We start from the raw sequence: 22,707 nt of genomic DNA, 5'->3' as shown, positions 1-22,707 counted from the left end.
TGCAAGTATCCCTCCCTTAGGAACAAAAAATTGAACAATTATCTGTGCAAGAAAATACCATTATAAGAACCAAAAAATCAGGTTAGTGATCACAGTATCTAGTATTAACATAATAACAAGGAAAGATGCATTGAGGAGGGTAGGAAGGGCAGTCTTGCATTGCCTGCACCACCCTTCCCCCAAGCCCAAGCAGCACAGCACAGAGAAAGAATCTATGTACTTGGAAGAGGAAGAGTGAAGTGAGTGTGGGACTTTGCATTGGAACTCAGTGCTGTGCTGACACAGTGTAACACAATACTGAGCAGAATTCTGCTGGCGCCCATGGAGGGAGCATTTAGATCAATCCTGGGCCAGAGGGGAATCCTCCCCTCTTCCCAGTGGGAAAAACCCGAGTCCTGACCAGCCTCATGACCAGCTGACTAAAATCGTCTACTTCTCTAAATAAATTGCAGTGGCAGTCAGGCTACAAAAGACTGCAGTCCTTGGGTAAGCCCTGGTGCCATGCTGATCTCAGAGGGAGTGCATTTGGCATGCACCCAAGTGAAACATCAGCTTCAACAACTATGGGAGTGCTTCGTGACTCCTTCCTAAATCCAGGTAGTGCAGTGTGGAGAGAGACTCGTTCCACTTGGAAGAAGGAGAGAGAAGAGTACAGAGGACTTTGTCTTGCAATTCGGGTACCAGCTTAGCCACAGTAAAATAAAGCATGAGGCAGATTCCTGAAGTCCTCGATTCCAGGATTTTGCTCCTGAAAAGTGTTTCCAGACCCAGTTTGGGCCAGATGGGAATCTGCTGCTCTGGTGGGATATACCCAGTCCTGGCAGGATCTACTACCTGTTGACTAAAGTTGTCTTGGGCCTTGAATAAACAACAATAGCAGCCAGCCAGTAGTGGCTGTGGGTTGTGGGCAAGCCCAGTTCCATGCTAGCCTGAGAGCCTGTAGCATTCAGATGTGACCCAGCAAGTGTGATCAGCAAGGTGCCAGCTGTGGTGGCCACAAGAATTCCCACATTACCCTCCCCCAACTTTAGGTAGCCCAGTGCAGAGAAAGATTCCTGCTTTGGGGAAAGTGAGGGAAGAGAGCAAGAGACCTCACCTAGGAACCAAGGGAATTCTCTCTTATCTTCCCTAAGTTTATCAAAACTGTGTTCTAGAAATGTGCAAGAGTTGCAGTGTTATTGGACTTAGGGCTCCCCTAGTACTGAAACAGCTGCAGTGGCCTCAGGCTTAGATAACTACATTCAACCCCCTTTGAGTTTTTGGAAAACCCTCTTAAAAAGGATGGCTACAAGCAAGCCCAGAATACGAAGATTGGAATAAATATCTAACTTTTTGATGCCCAGACATCCATGAGCAAGCATTAAGAACATCCAGGAAAACATGACCTCACCAAACAGACTAAATAAGGCACTGACCATTCCTGGAGTGATAGAGATATGTGCCCTCTCAGATAGAGAATTCAGAATAGTTGTCTTTAAGAACTTTGTCTTGCAATGGACCTTCAAGATAACATGGAGAAATTTAACAAAAAGATTGAAATAATTTTTAAAAATCAAGCAAAAATTCTAGAACTGAAGAATTCAACTGACAAACTGAAAAATGCATGAGTCTTTTGACAGCAAACTTGATCAAGTAGAAGAAGGAGTTAGTAAGCTCAAAGACAGACTATATGAAAATACACAGTCAGAGAAGAAAAATGAAAATAACAAAGAATGAGGTATGCCTACAAGATGTAAAAACTAGCCCCAAAGGCAAAAGCTAAGAGTTATTGACCATAAAGACGATGTAGAGAAAGAACTCAGGGTAAAACATTTATTCAAAAAATAATAACAAGTTTTCAAACTTAGAGAAAGATATCAACATCCAGGTATGAGAATGTCAAAGAACACCAAAACATTCAACTCCCCTAAGACTACTGTGAGATCTATAAAAATCACACTCTCAAAAATCAAGGACAAAGAGAGGATCCTAAAAGCAACAAGAGAAAAGAAACAAGTAACCTATAAAGTAGCTCTGATACATCTGGCAGCAGACTTCTCAGCGGAAACCTTATAGGTCATGAAGGAATGGGATGATATATTCCAAGTGCTAAAGAAAACAAAGAAACAAACAAACAAAACTTCCAACTTAGAGTATTATATCCAGCAAAGTTATCCTTTAAACATAAAGGAGAAATAACGACTTTTCCAGGCAAGGAAAAGCCAAGGGATTCCATCATCCCCAGACCTATCTTACAAGAAATGCTAAAGGGAGTTCTTCAATCTAAAAGAGAAGAATGCTAATGAGCAACAAGAAATCTGAAGGTATAAAACTCACTAGTAAACATAAGCACACAGACAAATACAGAATACCCTAACACTGTAATTGTGGTGTTTAAATCACTCATATCTTTAGCCTGAAGACTAAAAGAAAACCTATCAAAAATAACTACAACAATTTGTTAAGAGATAGACAGTACAAAAAGATATAAGTAGAGACAACAAAAAATAAAAAAGCAGCGGGGGAGACAGGGTTAAAATAGAGAGTTTTTCAGTTTTTGCTTCTTATTTTCTTTTCATTGTGATCAGAGTTAAGTTGTCATCGGCTTAAAATAACTGGTTATAAGATGTTATTTGCAAGCCTCATGGTAACCACAGAGCAAAAACCTGTAACAAGTACAAAGAAAAATAAAAAGCAAAAAATTTTTAACATACTACCAGAGAAAATCACTTATACACTAAGAAAGACAGGAAGAAGACAGAAAGGAACAGAGGACTAACAAAACAACCAGAAAACAAATAAGAAAATGGCAGTAGTAAGTCCCTCCCTATGAATAATGATGTTGAATATAAATGGACTAAATTCTCCAATCAAAAGACTTAGATTGACTGGACGGATTAAAAAGATTAAAAAAGAAAAAAAAAAAAACAAGAGCCAATTATACGCTACTATAAGAAATTCACTTCACCTGTAAAGATGCACATAGACTGAAAATAAAGGGGTGGAAAAAGTTATTCTATACAATGGAAATGTAAAAAGAGCAGGACTAGCTGTATGTATATCAGATAAAATAGATTTCAAGACAAAAACTGTAAAAAGAGACAAGATCATTATACAATGATAAAGGGGTCAATTCAGCAAGAGGATATAATACTTGTAAATACATATGCACCCAATACTGGGACACCCAGATATATAAAGCAAATATTATTAGAGCTAAATGCCAATACAAAAGTCTCCCATTAATAATAGTTGAGAATCTTAATACCCCCTTTCAGCATTGGATAGATCATTTAGAGAGAAAATCAACAAACTAATATTGGACTTAATCTACAAATAAAACAAATGAAACTAACAGAGATTTAAAGAACATTTCATCCAACAGCTGCAGAACACACATTTTTCTCTTCAGCACATGGAATATGCTCAAGGAGAGACTATATCTCAGGCCACAAAACAAGTCTCAAAAAATTCAAAAAAGTTGAAATCATATCAGGTATCTTCTCTAACCACAATAAAATAAAACTACAAATCAATAACAAGAGAAACTCTGAAAACTACACAAATTCATAAAAATTAAACAATATGCTCCAGAACAGCAATTGGGTCAATGATGACATTAAAAAAAAAATTGACTGGAACAAATGATAATGGAAACACAACATACCAAAACCTATGGGGTATAGCAGAAGCATTACCAGAAGGGAATTTTATAGCAATAAATACCTACGTAAAAAATATAGAAAGATTTTAAATAAACGACATCACAATGCATCTTAAAGAAACACAAAATCAAGAGCACATCAAAACTTGAGATTAGTAGAGGAAAAATAATAAAGATCAGAGCAGAAATAAATGAAAGCGAGACTTAATAAAAAGTAGAAAAGATCAATGAAATGAAAAGTTGTTTTTTGAAAAGCTACACAAAATTGGCAAAACTTTAGCCAGATTAAGAAAAAGAGAAGACCCACATAAATAAAATCAGAGACAAAAAAGGAGACATAACAACTGATACCACAGAAATTCAAAGGATCATTAGAAACTATTATGAGCAACTATATGCCAATACATTTCTTCTAGAAAGCTAGAAGAAATGCATACATTTCTAGACATATACAACTTACCCAGATTGAAACATGAATATAAAATCTGAATAGACAAAAAACAAGTAATGAGATAGAAGCAGTAATAAAAAGTGTTTATCTTCAAAGAAAAGCCCAGGACCTGACGGCTACCCTGCTGAATTCAACCAAACATTTAAAGAAGAACTATTATTAATCCTACTCAAACTATTCCAAAAATCAGAGGAGGGAATACTTCCAAACTTATGATACAAGGGCAGTATTATGATGATACCAAAACCAGACAAAGACATAACATCAAAAAAACCCTACAAGCCAGTATCTCTGATGCACACTGATGCAAAAATCATCAACAAAATACTAGCAAACTGTATTCAACAATACATTAACAGCATCATTCTTCATGATCAAGTAGGATTCATCTCAGGGATGCAAGGATAGTTCAATATATGCAAATCAATAAAGTAATACATCATACCAACAGAATGAAGGAAAAACGACAGAATCATTTCAATAGATGTGAAAAAAATTTGCAAATAACTCCTCTGAAAGGGGACTAATATCCAGAATATACTAGGACCTCAAATATCTCAACAGATAAAACATAAATAATCTCATTAAAAATAGGCAAAAAACATTGATAGACATTTCTCAAAAGAAGACATACGAATGGCCAACAGGTATATGCAAAAATGCTCAAATTCACTAATCATGAGGGATATGCAAATTAAACCACAATGAGATATCTTACTCCAGTTAAAACGGCTTTCATCAAAAAGACAAAAAATGACAGATGGTGGCAAGGATGCAGAGAAAGGGGAATGCTTGTATGCTGTTAGTGAGAATGTAAATTTGTACAGCTGTTATGGAAAACAATATGAAGGTTTCTCAAAAAATTAAAAATAGAACTACCCTATGATCCAGAAATCCCATTGCTGGGTGTATATCCAAAAGAAAGGAAATCAGTATATCAAAGAGATATCTGAACTCCTGTTTTTATTGCAGCACTATTCACAACAGCTAAGATATTGGATCAACCTAAGTATCCATCAGTGGATAAATGGATAAAGAAAGCATGCTACATATACACAATGGAATATTATCCAGCCATAAAAAAGAATGAAATTTTGCAGTTTGCAGCAACATGGATGGAACTGGAAGACATTATGTTAGTGAAGAAAGCCAGGCACAGAAAGACAACTAGTACATGTTTTCATTCATATGTGGGAGCTAAAACAATTGATCTGATAGAGATAGTGAGTAGAATGATGATTACCAGAGGCAAGACCCTGTCTTGAGTATTTGTTGTTATGCCCATGGCAGTTTTTCAACATATGTTTATCAAGCTCCAAATATTGCACTGGGGAATAAGCAATGAATACAGTAGACAAAGTCTGGCTCTCAGGGAGCTTTCCTTCTAATGATCAAGATAGTCAGCTGATTGGAAAATGCCAGGAGGTGATGAGTGCTCTGAAAGAAAATAGAACCAGCTGAGAGGAAAGAGGACAGAGGTGGGAAAGGGACATTCTAGATAGAAGGTCAGGGAATCCCTCTCTACTCTCCACCTCTCCCCAACCACCAGATCCCTATATCCATACATTCATGTCCACTTGGATATTCAACAGGCATCTCAAATTTGCATGTCTATTCAATTTCTACCTTCAAACCTGCCCTTTCTGCCATCTTTTCTTTCTCTGAAACTCTATTGAGAAAATGGCAACTCCATTTTCCCAATAGCTCAAGTCAAAAACCATGGAGACAACCTTCCTGCTTTCATAATTCTTGTTCAATCAAGATATATAACTGTTTGTCTCTAACCTTCTAAATACCCAGATTTCCCACACTCTTTTGTCCCCTTCCACTACCCACTAGTCCCATTCCTCAGTAACTCCCACCTGGATTTTTGCTGTTGGCCTCTACCTGGTCTCTGTGCTTCTGCCCTTGCTCCTTCTAAAGTCTACTCTCAGCACAGCAGCCTTCAGCCTTAAGTCTGATTATATCAGTCCTGGGCTTGAACCCTTCAATGACGCTCATCTAATTCGGATTAAAAGTCTAAGGGCCCACTAGGCTGGGTACAATTCCCCTCCTCCCTTCTGATTTTATTTTTTTCCTTTTCCTTGTTGTTCTCTCTCCACCACCCTTGCCCCCTGGCTGTTGCTGAACATCCCAAGCACATTCCTGGCTTAAGACCACTCACTGCCTGGAACATTCTCCCCTTGGCGATCACTCATTTCCTTTCACAAATGCCCCTCATCCTCTCACTCCCACTGCAGTCCTGCCAGCTTATTCTTTATCTTTCTCTTCGGCACTTCTCATACCTGCTATACTCTATGTTTATCTAGTTTACTTCATTTGTTTTTCTCTTTTTTCCTCTCATCCCTCCCACAACTGGAGTATAAATTCTGTGGCAGTGCTCACCCAATCTATTATTGTTCCTATTTTACAAATAAGGAAACTAAAGTTTAGGGAGGTTGGAGAACTTGCCCAAGGGAGTAAGATAGGTAGAGACTGGTACCCACAGTTGTCTAAGTCGTCTCCCACGGTCTTAACTGGAACAGCTCAATTGCCTTTACAATCACAAGCTTAAGCAGAGAACTCTCTTTAAGTGGGAACCAAAGCCCAGGAATGCTCAGATGGTCATGAGGCATTCAGAGGCCAGTAAGGAGTCAATCAAAGTGGAGCACACTGGAAAAGACTGAAAAATACAACTGGAAGGGGCCCAATTGCATAGGGTCTTAGAGCCTGGAATAAATAAGAGAGTATGGATTTTATGTAATGTAATATAATAGATTTCTGAGTAGAAAAGTGAGATAAAGAAGAGTTTTAAAGAAAAATTAATGTGGTAGTAAAAATGTCCATACATTCTTTGACACTCTTTCTTTCAAAAGAAGGAGCCTGATTTCCTCCCCTTAAATGTGGGCTGGATTTAGGGACATGCTTCTAACAAGTATGTTGAAAGCACTGATAGGTGATTTCCACAACTGGGTCATAAAGCACATGGCGGCTTCTACCTTGCTCTCAACCCCCTCTATGTTTTCTGCACATACATCTGTGTGTTTCCAAGCCCTGAATCTGGAATCCTCCTCACCCTACAATTGCCCATGCAGACTCCTCCATATGTGGAGGCTCCATTCTTCTGTCACCTCCCTTGCTACCCTTGCCTGCCTAGGGCAGTCCTGCGCTCTGCCATTTCTCCCAGCACTCGTCATTCCTTTTTACTTGTCTGTCTCCTGCTCTAATGCCACTGGTATAATACTTCCTCTGCTCTCTTGACTCTGTCTGCTGGCTTTGACTTCTCATTTCTGACAGATGCCTGGCTCCACAGGCTCCTTATCCACCATGTGCTCCACCCCTCATTTCTGGGGATGTTTTCTCTTAGTCTTGGTTCATCAGTGCTGCCAATTCATCAGCAGCTTCCAGCTCCACCCAGGGCTTCCCAGACACTGGCTGGTCATGGTGTGGCTCCAGGAGGCAGGTCTCAGCCTTCTGCCCATTCCATACCTCTCCATTCCCCAATTCAGAAATAGTGCCTTTTGTGGGGGAAGGGAATAATGGATAGATCATCTCCATGGTGACAGTGGACAGTATCTTCTTCATTTTAGAGATTAGAAAATAATCCACTTTTTATGTCCCAGAGCCTTGACTGGTGGCCACCTCTTCTGGCAGTTTTTCCCTTCATTTTAAAATAATTAAATATCCAATAGTTGTGCTAAGGACTGAATTGTGTTCCCCCTCTGAAAATTTGTATGTTGAAGCCTCCTCCCCCAGTATGACTGCATTTAGAGATAGACCCTGTAGGAGGTAATTAAGGTTGAATGAGATCATTAGGAAGGGGCCCTGATAGGATTAGGATTAGTGTCCTTATAAGAGGAGACACTAGAGCCTCCCCATCCCCCAATGCAGGCACACAGAAGAGGTCATGTGAGCACACAGGAAGATGGTGGCCACCAACTAGCCAGAAGGAAGGACCTCACTGGAAACCAGCCATGCTGGCACCCTGATTTCAGATGTCCAGCCTTCAGAACCATGAGAAAACAAATGTTGGGTGTTTAAGCCCCACAGTCTATGGTATTTTGTTATGGCAGCCTGAAATGACAAGTTGTAATCCTCGGTAATAAACATTTTTGAGCATTTAGAAAAAGAAACAGCCATCTGAGATACATTTTCGTTCTGTTTTTATTAATTCATAACAGCTCTCATTGTATCACTGCTCTTAGATTAGAACCACATTTTTCCAATCTAAGAGTCAACTTGCTTCCAAAGTCCTCTAGTTTCCAACAGTTACTTATTTCCCAACTTTGCCATAGGGAAAACAGCCTAACAATTATGTAACAATTAAAAAGTGTAACCACTTTTCCTCTTGTCTAATCCACTTTTCAAGAAAAGCAATGCCTGAAGGGTGGTCATTTTCCCTACAATGAGCAGGTAATTCATGATGTTCATTGTACTGGGGAAGAAGAAGAGGCGTGTATAGGGGGAGAAGTGTAGGTGTTCTCAATGGTAGGGTGACCAGCAGCCTCAGGAACCTCCCTCATTTCTTCCAAACATCTGATTCAAGCCTCACTACGTTAACACATACCTCTTCCCTAACAATTCCATCTTCCTTTGAGTTTCGGCATATTTAATTTCTATTCTAATCAACACTCCCTAACTTATGTACTGTTAGTCCATTTTGCATTGCTCTAAAGGAATATCTGAGACTGGGTAATTTATAAAGAAAAGAGGTTTATTTTGGCTCACTTTTCTGCAGACTGTACAATAAGCATGGTGCCAGCATCTGCCTCTGGTGAGGCCTCAGGAAGCTTTCACTTATGTCAGAAGGGGAAGGGGAGGCAGGTGTGTCGCACGGTGAGAAAGGAAGCAAGAGAGAGGGGAGGAGATTCCAGCTCTTTTTTGTTTGTTTGTTTTCTGAGATAGAGTCTTGCTGTGTTGCCCAGGCTGGAGTGCAGTGGCCCGATCTCGGCTCACTGCAACCTCTGCCTCCCAGGTTCAAGCAATTCTCATGCCTCAGCCTCCCAAGTAGCTGGGATTACAGGCATGTGCCATCACACCTGGCTAATTTTTTTGTATTTTTAGTAGACATGGGGTTTCTCCATGTTGGTCAGGCTTGTCTTGAACTCCCAACCTCAGGTGATTCACCCGTCTCAGCCTTCCAAAGTGCTGGGATTATAGACGTGAGCCACTGTGCCTGGCCTGCCCAGGCTCTTTTTAACAACCAGCTCTCCAATGAGCGAACAGAGCAAGAACTCACTCATTACTAGAGGATAACACCAAGCCATTAATGAGTTGTGCCCTCATGACCCAAACACTTCCCCCTAGGCCCCACCTCTAACACTGAAGGTCACATTTCAGATCTGGAGGGGACAAACATCCAAAGAATATTATGTGGTTATAGAAACACATCCTGAAGCTATGTGTCCCGTCTCCTTGGCAGGGATTAACCTAGAAAGTCACTCACCAAGTTGGGATAAAGTGAGTGGAGCAGCAGTGGCAATGCATGAAAAATAACACCCATAAAAATTCCCCATACTGCTCTGTGCTGAACTCACAGTAGACAATTAACAAGCACCAGCGAACCAGCTGAATGCAAGAGAGGCACTTACTCCGTGGGCCTCTCCGGACTGTCATGCTCAGGAGGTGGGTCTTGGGCTCCTCCTGCACAGGCTCCGGCTGGTTGCCAAGGTGGGACTCTTCGGACACCATTTCCTTGGGGACAGCAGTTGGTGGCTGGAGGAAGAAGGTCAGAGGTTCAGAGACTCCCAGGACTTCATTTGAGTCTGTTCCTCTCTTGGGAAGATGGTTTACCAGTGAGGGGACCTGCCTTAGTACTATTCACATCTGGATAACCACAGTCCCCGTCACCTGACTCACTGTGGGTACCCCCCAGGGAAGAGGTGCCAACCCAGAGTTTCTCTAGAAATGCTTTCGTGAAATTATCAAGGCATCCCCAAATAGCGTGATTATTTTCACTTTTTCTAGATAAAATGTGTAGAGCTCTGCAAGACTTTGGAGGAAAGAGAAAGGGGAAAATCACAGTTGGTTCTCAACTTCAAATAGTTTGCAAACAGCAGCTGAAGTGTCACTGGGTAATTCAGGGCAAATATTTAGTCCACCCTTTGGGGACCCCCAAGAATAGCCTCTGGTTCCTTCCCCAAACTCTCAGTGAAGGAAAACAAGGAAGCAGAATTGGCAATAACAGCTTTGAGGACAAATAGACTAAAGCTTGCCTCCGAACTCAGACTGACTGTGGGACTTGAGGCAAGTTATTTAACTTCCTTCTACACTGCTTTCTTATCTGTAAAAGGAAAATATAATAAAAAGAGCCCATTTGTTGAGATGCTACAATGTATGAGTCATTGTAGAAAGCACAGAGATTCTGATGTAAATAGGTGGCCCGGGGTGGAACTTAAAAAAAAAAAAAAAAAAGTCCCCATGTGATTCTGATTCTGGAGTGCAACTACATTTCTTGCAATGCTGCCAACCTATGAAGCTCCAAGCCTGGCCCATAAAGTGCTCAGCGTTTGAGAGCTGTTACATTCCCTTCTCCATCCTTGCCCCTTTCTCCTCTTCAGTCTAAGCTCCATGGCAGCCTTGGCACTGGTCACCCACTGCTCACCCTGCCTGTGACGCTGGAGCTAAGGGCTGGAACCCTTTTCATCCAGTGCCTCCATGGCCCCTGGCCCTGGGCTGCAGAGCTGCAGACTGACCCCACAGGAAGGGGTTAAAGCTTCGGAGCTGTGTCTGGCTGTGGGTCTTTTCAGTCCCCAGGAGTGGCCAGAGAGCTAGCCCACGTGGCCAGGCAGTACCTCCCCGACCGCCTGTACCCTCCCTTGGGCGGCTTCATCCCAGCCTGCAGGAAAGGCTGAAAGTGACTCCTCTGCCCAGATTACCCCAATGAGTATGCTGAGCAAGGGGGTAGCTAGGAGGGAGGTCTCTTCTGTCTCCCTGTGACCTCCTCATCTCTCCTGGCCACCCCTCTCTGCAGCCCCTTCACGTGACTACTGGCTCAAAATGGCGCTTCCCTCCCCTCCCTCCCCTGCTGGCATCTCGATTGTTCCAAGCAGAGCTCCCATCCACAATAGCTGCTTCCCTGCCTCCCTTCTCAGAGGACAACTCCTTACCAAGGACTTACCTGGAAAAGCTTTACCCTGCACGGGACGCTCCCAGCCTAGGAGGGGAACTCCTGTGGAGAGGTGGGGGAGGATCTGCCAGCAGGCTCGGGAGAAAGGAGTTGGCTTCTGTCTCAAAGACGGAATTTGGGCTTGGAGTTGGAAAAAGAGGGAGTTTTCCAAGATTTGTAATCCTTTACTGCCATCTACTGCCCATCATAGTCTATGGCCTTCAATGAAGCACTAAAACAGGCTCCTTTCGTCTTTTCTAGACTCCTCTCTCAGGAGATGGGAGAAAACTTAGAGTAAAAATGCCCCAAGTGTGGACCCCCGCCTTACTGTGAGGCTCATCTGTAAGTCTCTGAATCAGGCTCCTGCACCCTGGACTATCCCATCTGCATCCTGGACCATCCCATCTGCATCCTGGACCATCCCATCTGCATCCTCGCCTCACAGTCCCCCAGAGCAGGCCAAAGGTTGGTACCAAAAGAAGGAAGGCTGCCCTTGTGGATACTGTATGGTCCTGGGGATGCAGGCAGGTTGTTGATCAGTGACACAACACACAGACAGAGTTTCTTGTCACTTCCTACCTGTTTCTTTCTTGGCTGTCTTCGAACCTTTGAGTTCCTCTTCTGTCCTCCCATGTCTGCATCCTCATCATTTTCAATGAACTCCTTTGTTAAAATGCAAGAGGGAGAGAATCTTAAGACAGGGAGAGAGGTATGACTTTCAGGTATTAAAATTAAAACCCCCATCTTGACCCAGGGCTTCTATGCAGTAATGCTCAGTGGGAGTGGGGGAACAGTTAACAATCTGTGCGGCTATTATCATCCACTCTTCTCAACACAGACATGTTTTCGAAAAGTCATATCCATATTGGAACATCATACATAAGATGATGTTGGATCTTCCATAGTTCCAGGTCCTCATTCATGCATACAACATTTACTGAGCATTTACTATGTTCCAGGCTCTTGCAACACAGAATTGAAAACCACATGCTGTCTGCTCTTAAAAGTCACAGTCTAAGAAAGGCGACTAACAAGTGAATCTGCTAGGACAGACAGAGAACCACAGCCCAGGACAGACATCAGAATCATATTAGGGACTTCACGGGTTAAGTTTTTCTGCTTCCCGGCCTTACTGGCACAGGAAAAGGATAATAAGGATACAATGTTACATCATCACAAATGCTTCAGATTAAAGGAAATTTTGGCAGATTTTTTTTTTGAAAAGGAAAAGTATCCTTTCACAGCGCAAACTTCATTTCCTCTTTCCACCTTATACTTTCTAATGTTTTAGTCATAAATTGTTAGAGCTCAAAGCTCTAAAGTCTACTACAAGCTGTAAAGTTTTTTAGTCCTAGAGTTTTATAAACTGGGGCACAAGTGTCCCTGGGTGAATAAGAAGTTGCAAGATAAACACAGAACCTCTCTGGAGTACACCAAACTTACTAGAATTTTTTTCCTAAAACTAGAATTTTTTGTTTTGTTTTTATACTGAAACAAATTTGGAACACAAAGTATGAATTTTAAAGATATATGATTTCAAGGAAATATCATGCAGGTTTCTGGGCCAGACCGCAATTGCTCCTGACTTCCCTTGGCCAGTGGGGTTAGGGTAGACATGAACCGCAATAACAGAGGAGGGAAGTGAGGTCAAACGAGAGAATAGCCTTGGTTTGGGCCTTTCCTTCGTATGTGTGACCTGATCTCTGACTTGTCCTCTGAGCTGCATCCTCACTCTGGACTCCTTCTTTGGACCTGCCAAATAGGAAGTGTTCTTAGTTCAGAGGATTCGCCAACTTAGATTACAAGAAGATAATTATATTGTGGTGTGCAAGCATGGCTTTTAATTCAATTCTAAGTTTTTACTGACTTAGAATGGACTTGTGAGAAACCTACGTAATCTTTTGCTTTTCCGGGATGTTTTCATCCTCTATTCTAACTATCCAGTAGGACTTCAAATAAGATAGAATGTAAATTCCATGAGGGCACAAGGTTTGTTTACTGCTGTATTCCCAGGGACTACAGGCACAAAACATATTTGGTTATATGAATGAATAAGCAAATATAAATTTATGTGGGTTTGTCGGTACTTGATCTTGCTTAAAGTTATTTATTTATTTATTTTTGAGATGGAGTCTCACTCTGTCGCCCAGGCTGAAGTGCAGTAACATGGTCTCAGCTTACCGCAACCTCCGCCTCTCGGGTCAAAGTGATTCTCCTGCCTCAGCCTCTGGAGTAGCTGGGATTACAGGCATGCCCCCCCACGCCTGGCTAATTTTGTATTTTTAGTAGAGATGGGGTTTCTCCATGTTGATCAGGCTGGTCTCGAACTCCCAACCTCAGGTGATCCACTTGCCTCAGCCTCCCAAAGTGCTGGGATTACAGGCGTGAACCACCGTGCCCAACTATCTTGCTTAAAGTTAATCTGCATGGTTTTATAATGAGTTTCCTCAGGCTTTTTGGAGCACTGCATTGGACAGCACATATCATCTCCATTTTTGTCTTTGTTGTCTCAAGCCAGTGAGCCCTTGAAATGAGAGAGAAGTAAGGATTGAGAGGAATACTCTCTTTTGTTGGATGGTCTGCAGTCTCCAAATTAGACAGCCTTCTTTCTCTGGTGTGGGCAGTGCTTTAATGAGTTTTTACGTACAATGAGTCAGAAATTGCAGGACTCCACGGACAGAGCCTTGTATTAGCGGGTGTCTACAATGGTTACCTTCACTCTGAATGTCTTTAGAAATCGGCGTGCTTCAGGCAGAGCTAGGCCCCATAATAGGTAGTAACTTAGAGCTATTATGTGTCAGAGTTCATAGAACAGTGACAAAACAGCTTCAGAGCATTCAGGTAGAAGTAAGATCTCGGAATGTCAGCAGGACTCTATTTCCTTCACCATCCACCTCCCCTTTGCCACCACATATCTGATAGAGCACCCTCAGGGTGCATTTAGTAGGTGTGTGTTAAACTAAATGTGGCTTGAGGATACGTCTACTTTGAGTTCTTACATAACAAACTGCAATCTTAGTAAACTAACTGAAAGCCTGACTTAGGAGTGTACTTCCATAGCAGATAGCTGAGTCTCAGCCAATCACAGCAGCTGAGCTTGTCAATCACAGGTGGCCTACTGATCAGACCATGTTTAATTAAGGCAACGCTGAGGTGTAGTTAATCCAGCTGTGTCTGTACTCCACTTCCATCTTCAGTCCATAGATGCTGTCTGCCCACAGAGCAGAGCAGAGCTCTCTGAGTCTCTTCAGGTTCTGAGGGCTGCCCAATTCACAAATTGTTCTTTGTACAAGTAGACTCTGCTGAATTTAATTCATGTAAAGCTTTTCTTTTAACATGTGCAATAGATGCTGGTTGGCCTAACTTCCTCATTCACAAGCAAGTGTCACATAAGCGTGCACACACAAACACATCCCTAGAGGACATTGAAGCGGCCACTTACCTCTGTAATTATTTTTACTTTTTCTTCCCTGGGATTCATTTTGGCTGGGATGGGTGCCTGACAAAGAATAATGAAGAAGTCAGACATTTTGAAATCAATGAAATACTGCTTCTCTTACTATGGATATATATGAGGCTGGCCGTGATGGTAAGTGAAGTATTTGAGCTGAGTAGACTTTCCACTCACAGGAACCCTGGCAGACCGCAGGACTGGTGGAGATAAGTGCCAGAGGAAAGGAAGGATGCCAGGTCTCCCTGTCCCCAGGAGCCTGCCTTTACTGTACCCATATTGTTGGATGACACTGGTTGGAATCCAGCTCCAGAAGGACTGTTTTACAGCTCCTCTCCGCTACTGCCCCTCCGCACTCTCTGCCCTTGACCTTGGCCCTTATTTCACTAAGTAAAAAGACAAGACCAGAGAGGGCTTCTGCATCCCCTTCCCCTCCTACCACATTGAGCCACCGCCACCTCCTCTGCTTCCACTTGCTACTATGAACCCCCATGTCCCCATGGGGCCCCTCCTTCAATAGTGCACTGGGCCCCATCATTCCTTCCCCTCCAGGCCCTTGATCCTGACAATTCTTCACTTTCACTTGGATTTTCTTCCTGCTCTATTGGCTCATTCTTACCAGTGGAAAAAATGCTGTAATTTTTCCCTTCCTTTAAAAAAGACTCCCACCAGTTTTTTTTTTTTTTTCTTTTTCTTTTTTTTTTTTTTTTGAGACAGAGTCTCACTCTGTTGCCTAGGCTGGAGTGCAGTGGCATGATCTTGGTTCACTGCAACCTCCGCCTCCCAGGTTCAAGCGATTCTCTTGCCTCAGTCTCCTGAGTAGCTGGGATTACAGGTGCGTGCCACCATGCCCGGCTAGTTTTTGTATTTTTAGTAGAGTCAGTTTTACCATGTTGGTCAGGTGGGTCTCGAACTGCTGACCCCGTGATCAGCCTGCCTTGCCCTCACAAAGTGCTGGGATTACAGGCGTGAGCCACCGCTTCTGGCCAAAAAAAGCCCTCTCTTAACTTTACTTCTCTTTCTAGCTGTTGCTCAAGTTTTCAACAATTACAGAAAAATCCCTCAAAACAGTCCCTCTCTTTCCAGTTTGTTTTTATTTTTGGGGTCTAGCATGCTCTTCAACTCCTCTTGCCAATGATTCATCTCCAGTGACCCCTGCCTTGCCATGTCGGGTGATCAATTCTCAGTCCTCATCTTACTTGACTTGGTCAGAGACATTTAAAACATTTTCAACATTTTTAATTTTTGTGGGTACATAGTAGGTGTATATATTTATGGGGTACATGAGATATTTGGGTACAGGCATGCGAAGCTTAATCACATCACGGAAAATTGGGTATCTATCCCCTCAAGCATTTATCCTTTGTGTTACAAACAATCCATTTATACTCTTTTAGTTATTTTTAAATGTACAATTAAATTATTATTGACTATAGTCCTTTCGTTGTGTTATCAAATACTAGGTCTTATTCATTCTTTCTATTTTTTTTTTGTATCCATTAGAGAACCTCCCCCAACCCCTGACTACATTTCCCAGCCTCTGGTAGATAGAGAAGAGAACTATCCTTCTCTTCTCTATCTCCATGAGTTCAATTATTTTGATTTTTAGATCCCACACATAAGTGAGAACATGCCATGTTTGTCATTTGCATCTTCTCACTTACTTGTGGGTGAAATCAGCCAGGCACGGAAAAGTCAGAAACATTTAGTGATGAAAGTCACCCATCCCTTTCTTTGGAGATACTTTCTTCAGTTGGCTCCTGGGACAAGTTCTTTCTTGGTTTTCCTCTTACCCACTGACTGCTCCTTCTCAAACTCCTTTGCTGGTTTCTCCCCATCTCTGAGACCACCAAAGGTTGGAGTGCTCTGGGGCTTAGCTCTGCCTGTTTTCATTCCTCTGGCCGTCTCATCGTGTCTCTTGGCTTTAAACACCATCTGCATGCTGATACTTCCCAAATTTACATCCTGGGTCCAGACATCTCCCCAGAATTCCAGACTCAAGTATCTGCTTGATGGACACCTTCACTTGGCTTGACATACCTCAGATAAAGTTCTTTGCTTTTATTCCTGAGCCTGCTTTGTACTGCAGTTTTCCTGTTGTAATATACAAAAATCCATTTTGCCCAGGCCAGAAACCTTGCAGTCATTCTTAACTCCTTTCTCAGTCTCACATGACACACCACACTCAATCCATCAGAAATCCTGCCAGTTGTGGCTTCAAATTATATTCAGGATCTAATCACTTCTAAACATTTCCACTATTATCACCATGGTCAAACACCATCTTCTCTCTTGAAATCTACTGCAAGTACCTCCTAATTTCTCAGCTTCCCACATTGCTGGGCTACCATATTCTCTGTACTGAAGCCAGTGCAAATTGATAAAAATTTGAGTGACATCATGACGTTGCTTCACTCAAAATCCTCCAGTGATTTCCCTTTGTCAACAGAGTAAAACCAAAAGTTTTTTCCAAGGCCTACAAGCCCTGTGTGATTTGCACTTGAATCCTCTTGCCTCAGGACCTTTGCACCTGCGATTCCTGCTACCTAGTTCTCCTTTTCCCCAAGATATCTGCATGGCTCTTGCTCTTTCACTTTCTTCTGGTCTCTGCTGAAATCTTATTATCCGAGAGCTCTTCCCTGACCATTCACAACACAATGATCTCCTCCCAACACCCTCCTGGAATTCCTTAACTACCTTACAATGATTTTTTCATAATACTTATCACCACTCAACATACATACTTGTTAATGTCAGCCTATATCCATTAAAATATAGCTACAAGAGGGCAGAAACATTATTTTGTTTATTGTTTACCTCCAGAGACTAGGATTATGGGACATCATGGACATTCAATATATACTTGTCAAATGAATGACTAAGTCACTGACTTATTGCCTGTGGTTCCATAGCCACATTCTAGGACTATTTAAAGCTCCACTGTTTTTTCTAGTCTTCTGTGAGGATTAAGTGAGAAACCATGTGGAGAAACAACAGGCATATGGCTGACAAATCATAAGCCCTTTCTAATATCCATGGAACCCAAATCTTAACTGGGACTTGGTCAGGTCATTTAAGCAGCTCATCTGAGCTCAAGGTTTCACTGACCCTACAGGGGAATTACCATGTTAAAGGGAAATAAAACATCTGAAATTCTATTGTCTTCTCTACAAACTTCATCACAGCGTACAAAAAATAAAGGAAGGAAAATGTAAAAGCAGCTAAGAAAATAGGGAGGTAAGAAAGTAACCTAGAGTGAATGAGGGGGCGGATAATAAGGATGAAATGTAAAAGTACACGAGAGTTCTCTAATAAACAACTCCGGTCATGGCAAACTGAAAAAAACCAAACCAAACAAACAAACAAAAACCTGTGAAATATTTTAGTAACTAAAAAAAGTTCTCTATAAGTTAAAAAATGCTTTATATGAAATAAAAAATAGAAGCAGAAAATGAAAAATGTAATGGGCTTTTCTTTTCTCCTCATTCTTTCCTGATCATTTCCTTTAAATGAGTTTCTAAGGAAATCAAATGACAACGAAATTTACTTTTTATATGAACACTGTTGCTAAGAAAAGATAAATCAATACTGCCTGGTTTTAATATGCAGCTTGCCATCATCTTATGCATTGGTACTTGTTAATATATTCCTACTGGCAACATCAAAATAGCTATGATTTACTGCACACTTATTTTGTGCTAACTCTAGACATATGTTCTCTTTAATCCTCACAATAACATGTCTAGCTTAGCAGTATGTGCCCCAATTTGCATATAAGTAAACTGAGGCTCTGACAGTTTGCATGATTTGCCCAAGGTTATAATTATTAAATGTCACATCCAGAACTTGACCCCAAGACTCTGATTCCCAAGTCCTCCCTCAATCCACTCTACCCCTCCGTCTCACCATTTATTCTTGCTTTTGCAATGGATCAATAATTATTCTATGCTTTCCAGAATAGCCCACTATTCTGGAAATATTTACAGTTGAAAGCTGTGAAGCACTGGTGAGAAAAGGCTTAGGCTATATTAAGTCAATTATTTATTTTACTCAGTGCAGAAAACCAAACATTTTTTTTCAAGGAAAGTACTGACACCTTCATCTGAATAAGTGGTCTATTCTTAAGGGTCATCAATGGATCAGAGCCATACCTGGAGGTTGAGATACAATGCATCTCAACTCCACATTGGTTGCTTAAAAAATCATGCAATATATATGCCCTACTCCAGGATGGCAAAAACATGGGTTTATAGGAAGAGTGACCCACATATTTCTTTGCCAAGGAATATGTGGACCTGAGTTCCAACTTCAGCTTTATTTATTAGCTGTGTGATCTTGGAACAATGCCCTCCCTTCTCTGAGACAGATTTTTTTTTTCTGCAACATTGCAATCATACTTCCTAGCTTGAAGAATGATTAATTTATAAGGGCTAAATGATGAAATGTGTGTAGCAAAATGCCTAGCACAGACCGGGCTCTCAATACTGGTAGGTTTTGTTAATAAGAAAAAGTGATTGTGAGGAGGGAAAGTGGAAAAAAGGAATGAGGAGGGAAAAAAAACCAAAACAAACAAACAAACAAAAATCTGTGAAATATTTTAGTGACTAAAAAAAGTTCTCTATAAGTTAAAAAATGCTTTATATGAAATAAAAAATAGAAGTAGAAAATGAAAAATGTAATGGGCTTTGGGGATAGAAGCTTGGGGGATAGAAGAGGAGTCATGAAAGAGACCTTAGGTGATTTTCAAGCCCACCCACCTTTGGCTCCAATCTTCAGCCCCCAGCTACCATAACTCATGTTCCATCTCTCCTTGCCTTCAGCCAGGCCCAGGGCAGTTGCCTTGCTGTTTCCATGTATGGTGCTTCTGCAACCTCCTGCACTTCTACCCAGGAGTATTTTCTTCCTCACACCCTGAGAACATTTTTCTGTTCCATCCTGGAGCTTGGACACCTGGGGAGGTGCCACATACATTCTTTTGGAATGCATTGTCTTATTCTATAAGTTATTCCAGCTGCAGTTTCCCTTAGCATAAGGTTAGTGACAAATAGCTTTATAGAATCATTGAATCAGCTCAATATAATATACATTGGCTTTGAAGAGTACATATGGGGACCATATTTGAGCTGTGTTATGTAATATATGGCCAGTACATTTACACGATGTGGTAAGTGCTGGAAGCCCCTCCCTGGATGTCATCCCGCTGTGCTTTTAGTGTTTTATAAATCTCTTATGGCACTTAGCTCATTGTATTCTTATCATGTGTTTATAGGTCTATTTTCCCAGCAAACTCTGAGCTTCTGACCTGGTCTAATTTATGTTTGCACCCTCTAAACTTAAGTTCATTGCCTGGTGCATTGTTGATGCTCCATAAATGTTTGAATGAACGACTCTATAAGTGAGCTCTAGGAGATATATGGAGAGAGAGAGAGAGAGAGATTTCATGCTGGCACTGAATTTATTTGCAGAAAAGGTTATATGAAAATGCAATAGCAAACATATATCTTATTCGACTTTATTAGCTTTTCATAGCACCTCTTTGCAATGAGGGGAAACAAACAGTCAGCTTAAGTTGTAGCCAGTAGATTTTCTTGAAGTCTTTGGAAAGCACAGCAACTCTCAGCACTGTGGTTAGTAGCCCTTTCTCTGTCTAATACCAAGAAAAGTGTATTTCGCAGTAACTAGTGCTTCTCCCCTTAAGCCAGTTTGAACTAAAAGTCCTGTAAGTGCAACATGCAGCTAATGTTTCACAGAGCTTTAGTCAGAGAGCATTTTCACTTAGGGCTTGTGATGAACTGGACTTAACATTTCCTGCAAACCAGATACCAGATAGCAGCTCAGATCAAAGCTGCCAAGTAATGGTCTATGTTCCCATTTCAGAAAGTAAAAACATAAATAATGATGAGAGCCCCTAAATTTACAATTCATTAAATCCAGTCTCATGGTATCCCGGAGAGGCTGAATTTCAAGCCGGTAACTGAAAACAGGAATCATTGTTGCAGCCGAGTCCGGTTAGGGACTGATTTACCTTAAGAAACTTTACAAAAGGCACTTTGCAGATTCTGCTTTCTAGGATGGAAGTGGAGAGAGATGGTGCTGTAGAATCTTTTAAAAGGGTCCGGAGGGAAAGGCTGAGTGTTGGAGATGCCCCTGGGCTCCTCCCTAGGAAGCTGCAGCCATGTCTTGGAGCAAAAACATCAGCTTAGCAACCCGTTCCTAAGGAAGGTCACTCGGTGGCTTTTTTTTTCTTTTAAAGTGACAGGTTACTTCCAGTAGTGGAGTACAAGCATGCTGGGTAAGCAGAGACGCACAGCCTGCAGGAGAAGGACTGAGAGAAATCAACATGGACAGCACCGGAAATTAGATCAAGCCTTAAGAGCCGCCCCTCCCTCATGTCATCTGGTTGTCTTGCATTTCCAATGAAGAACAGGCTCAGAGGTGGGGCGATTTAGAATCTTAAAAGGTCATCATTACATGGCGAAGCTGTCTAACGTGGCAGCAGCAAAAGCTCTGTGGAGGTGCTGCAGAGTACCAGCAAATGTTGCGCTCACGTGTTTTCCAGTTAAAAGTGGAAGGTTGAATGCACAAGTTTAATCTTTGCCTATTCTCTGAATCCCACTGCCAATTCCTGAAAACGGATATAAATGTTATGGCTCAAAAAAGTTGAAAAGAAAGAAAAAAAAGAGAGGAAAGAGGCAAAGTAGCTGGAAGAGTAATAGAATGAATGCAGCCAAGGAAACCACACTCCAACTAGACTAGTGTATAGGTGCACGTGTGTTTGTGTGTATCTGTATCTGTGTGTATTTTGTGTGTACGTTTGTGTGTATGTGTATTGACTGTGTTTCCTCATTTTCTGTATTCCTGATGCTCTGGCATTTGGAGCCTTGATCCTGGAGGAACTGATTCTCCTAGGTTAGCTAATTTCTAGAGATAGCAAATGATTCCCCTGAAATATGCAAAGTCTCCTTTGATATACAAGCCAACCAATCCAGAGCCCACACAACCAACCATCTCCATTATCAAACTCTCACACACTAAGCCAATATTCCTCCTGTCCCAAGTCACCCCAGGTCCAGATACCAGACCACTATAGCCCAGAGAACATCACGATTATTCAAGCTATCTAGTCCTAAATTTACTCAGCACCCTACCCTGTGTCACCTATTCCTTCCTGGGAAAACCCTAGTAAAGGCTCTGCTCTGTACTCTGCTGTCTCCCTTCTGCCTTCTGACCAACACTGGTTCTTCCCTATGTGGTCCTGTGTGGCATTCCATGTTCTATAATTTGTATGTGTCTCCCCAAAAGCATGTATTGGAAACTTAATCCCTAACACAATGTTGTTGGGAGGCGGGACCTAATGAGAGGCGATTAAGCTGTAGGGCTCTGCCCTCATGAATGTATTAATGCCATTATTGCAAGAGTGGATTCCTTATAAAAGAAATGAATTTGACCTCTTTTTCTCTCTTTCTCTTTCTTGCTCTCATGTTCTCTTGCCTTGCACCATAGGATGGTGCAGCAAGAAGACCCTTGCAGGATGCCAGCCTCTTGATCTTGGGCTTCCCAGCCATCAGAACTGTGAAAAATAAATTTCTGTTCATTATAAATTGCCCAGTCTGTGTATTCTGTTACAACAGCAGAAAACTAACCAAGACACCATGCTTCTTGTTTCTAGGGATCTGTTAAGTATAAACTTCTTCTTTTGTGCCAGTCGTGTTTGTGTCTGTGTATCTTACCATACCAAATTAAAATAAATCCAGAGTACATTTTTTGACACAGCCTGTATGCATGCGTATGTGTCAGTGTATTTGTGTTTGTGTCTCTGTATGTGTATGTATGTTTATGTGTCTGTGTGCGTGTATGATGGAGTGTGCAGGTGGGCATGAATACAAGGAAATGAGCTGATTTACTCTGCAGAACTTCAACAGCTCAGGATTTGGGGCAGCAGTGTCATAGCTGAATTGTGTTCTCTCTCACCCCCAAAGATGCTGAGGTCCTAACCTCAGTATTTCAGAATGGGACCTTATTTGGAGACAGGGTATTTACAGAGGTAATAGCATTAAAATGAAGTCATTAGAGTG

At 41.6% G+C, this 22,707-nt stretch overlaps 1 protein-coding gene across 3 annotated transcripts in view; it reads right to left on the bottom strand.

Annotated features, from left to right (window-relative positions):
- CC2D2A (coiled-coil and C2 domain containing 2A) overlaps nucleotides 1-20,839 on the bottom strand; it is a 136,709-nt gene extending 115,870 nt beyond the window's left edge. For 2 of the 3 annotated variants that reach the window (XM_033213787.1, XM_033213789.1), the window contains exons 1-4: nucleotides 20,658-20,839; nucleotides 14,624-14,680; nucleotides 11,761-11,844; nucleotides 9,665-9,788 (exon numbers count right to left, since the gene is read on the bottom strand). In XM_033213787.1, the coding sequence (XP_033069678.1) occupies nucleotides 9,665-9,788; nucleotides 11,761-11,844; nucleotides 14,624-14,662 (247 nt within the window). In that variant the 5' untranslated portion in view covers nucleotides 14,663-14,680; nucleotides 20,658-20,839. Of the gene's footprint in view, nucleotides 1-9,664; nucleotides 9,789-11,193; nucleotides 11,311-11,760; nucleotides 11,845-14,623; nucleotides 14,681-20,657 lie in introns of those variants that run through there. The other variant, XM_033213788.1, reaches the window with a different exon arrangement.
- Between the last annotated feature and the right edge of the window lie 1,868 nt (nucleotides 20,840-22,707).

Source organism: Trachypithecus francoisi, unplaced genomic scaffold, assembly GCF_009764315.1.
Source record: "Trachypithecus francoisi isolate TF-2019V2 unplaced genomic scaffold, Tfra_2.0 Lachesis_group1, whole genome shotgun sequence".
Classification (NCBI taxonomy): Eukaryota; Metazoa; Chordata; class Mammalia; order Primates; family Cercopithecidae; genus Trachypithecus; species Trachypithecus francoisi.
The sequence above is the reverse complement of the archived record's forward strand: the minus strand, read 5'-3'. Positions and strand labels throughout refer to the sequence as shown.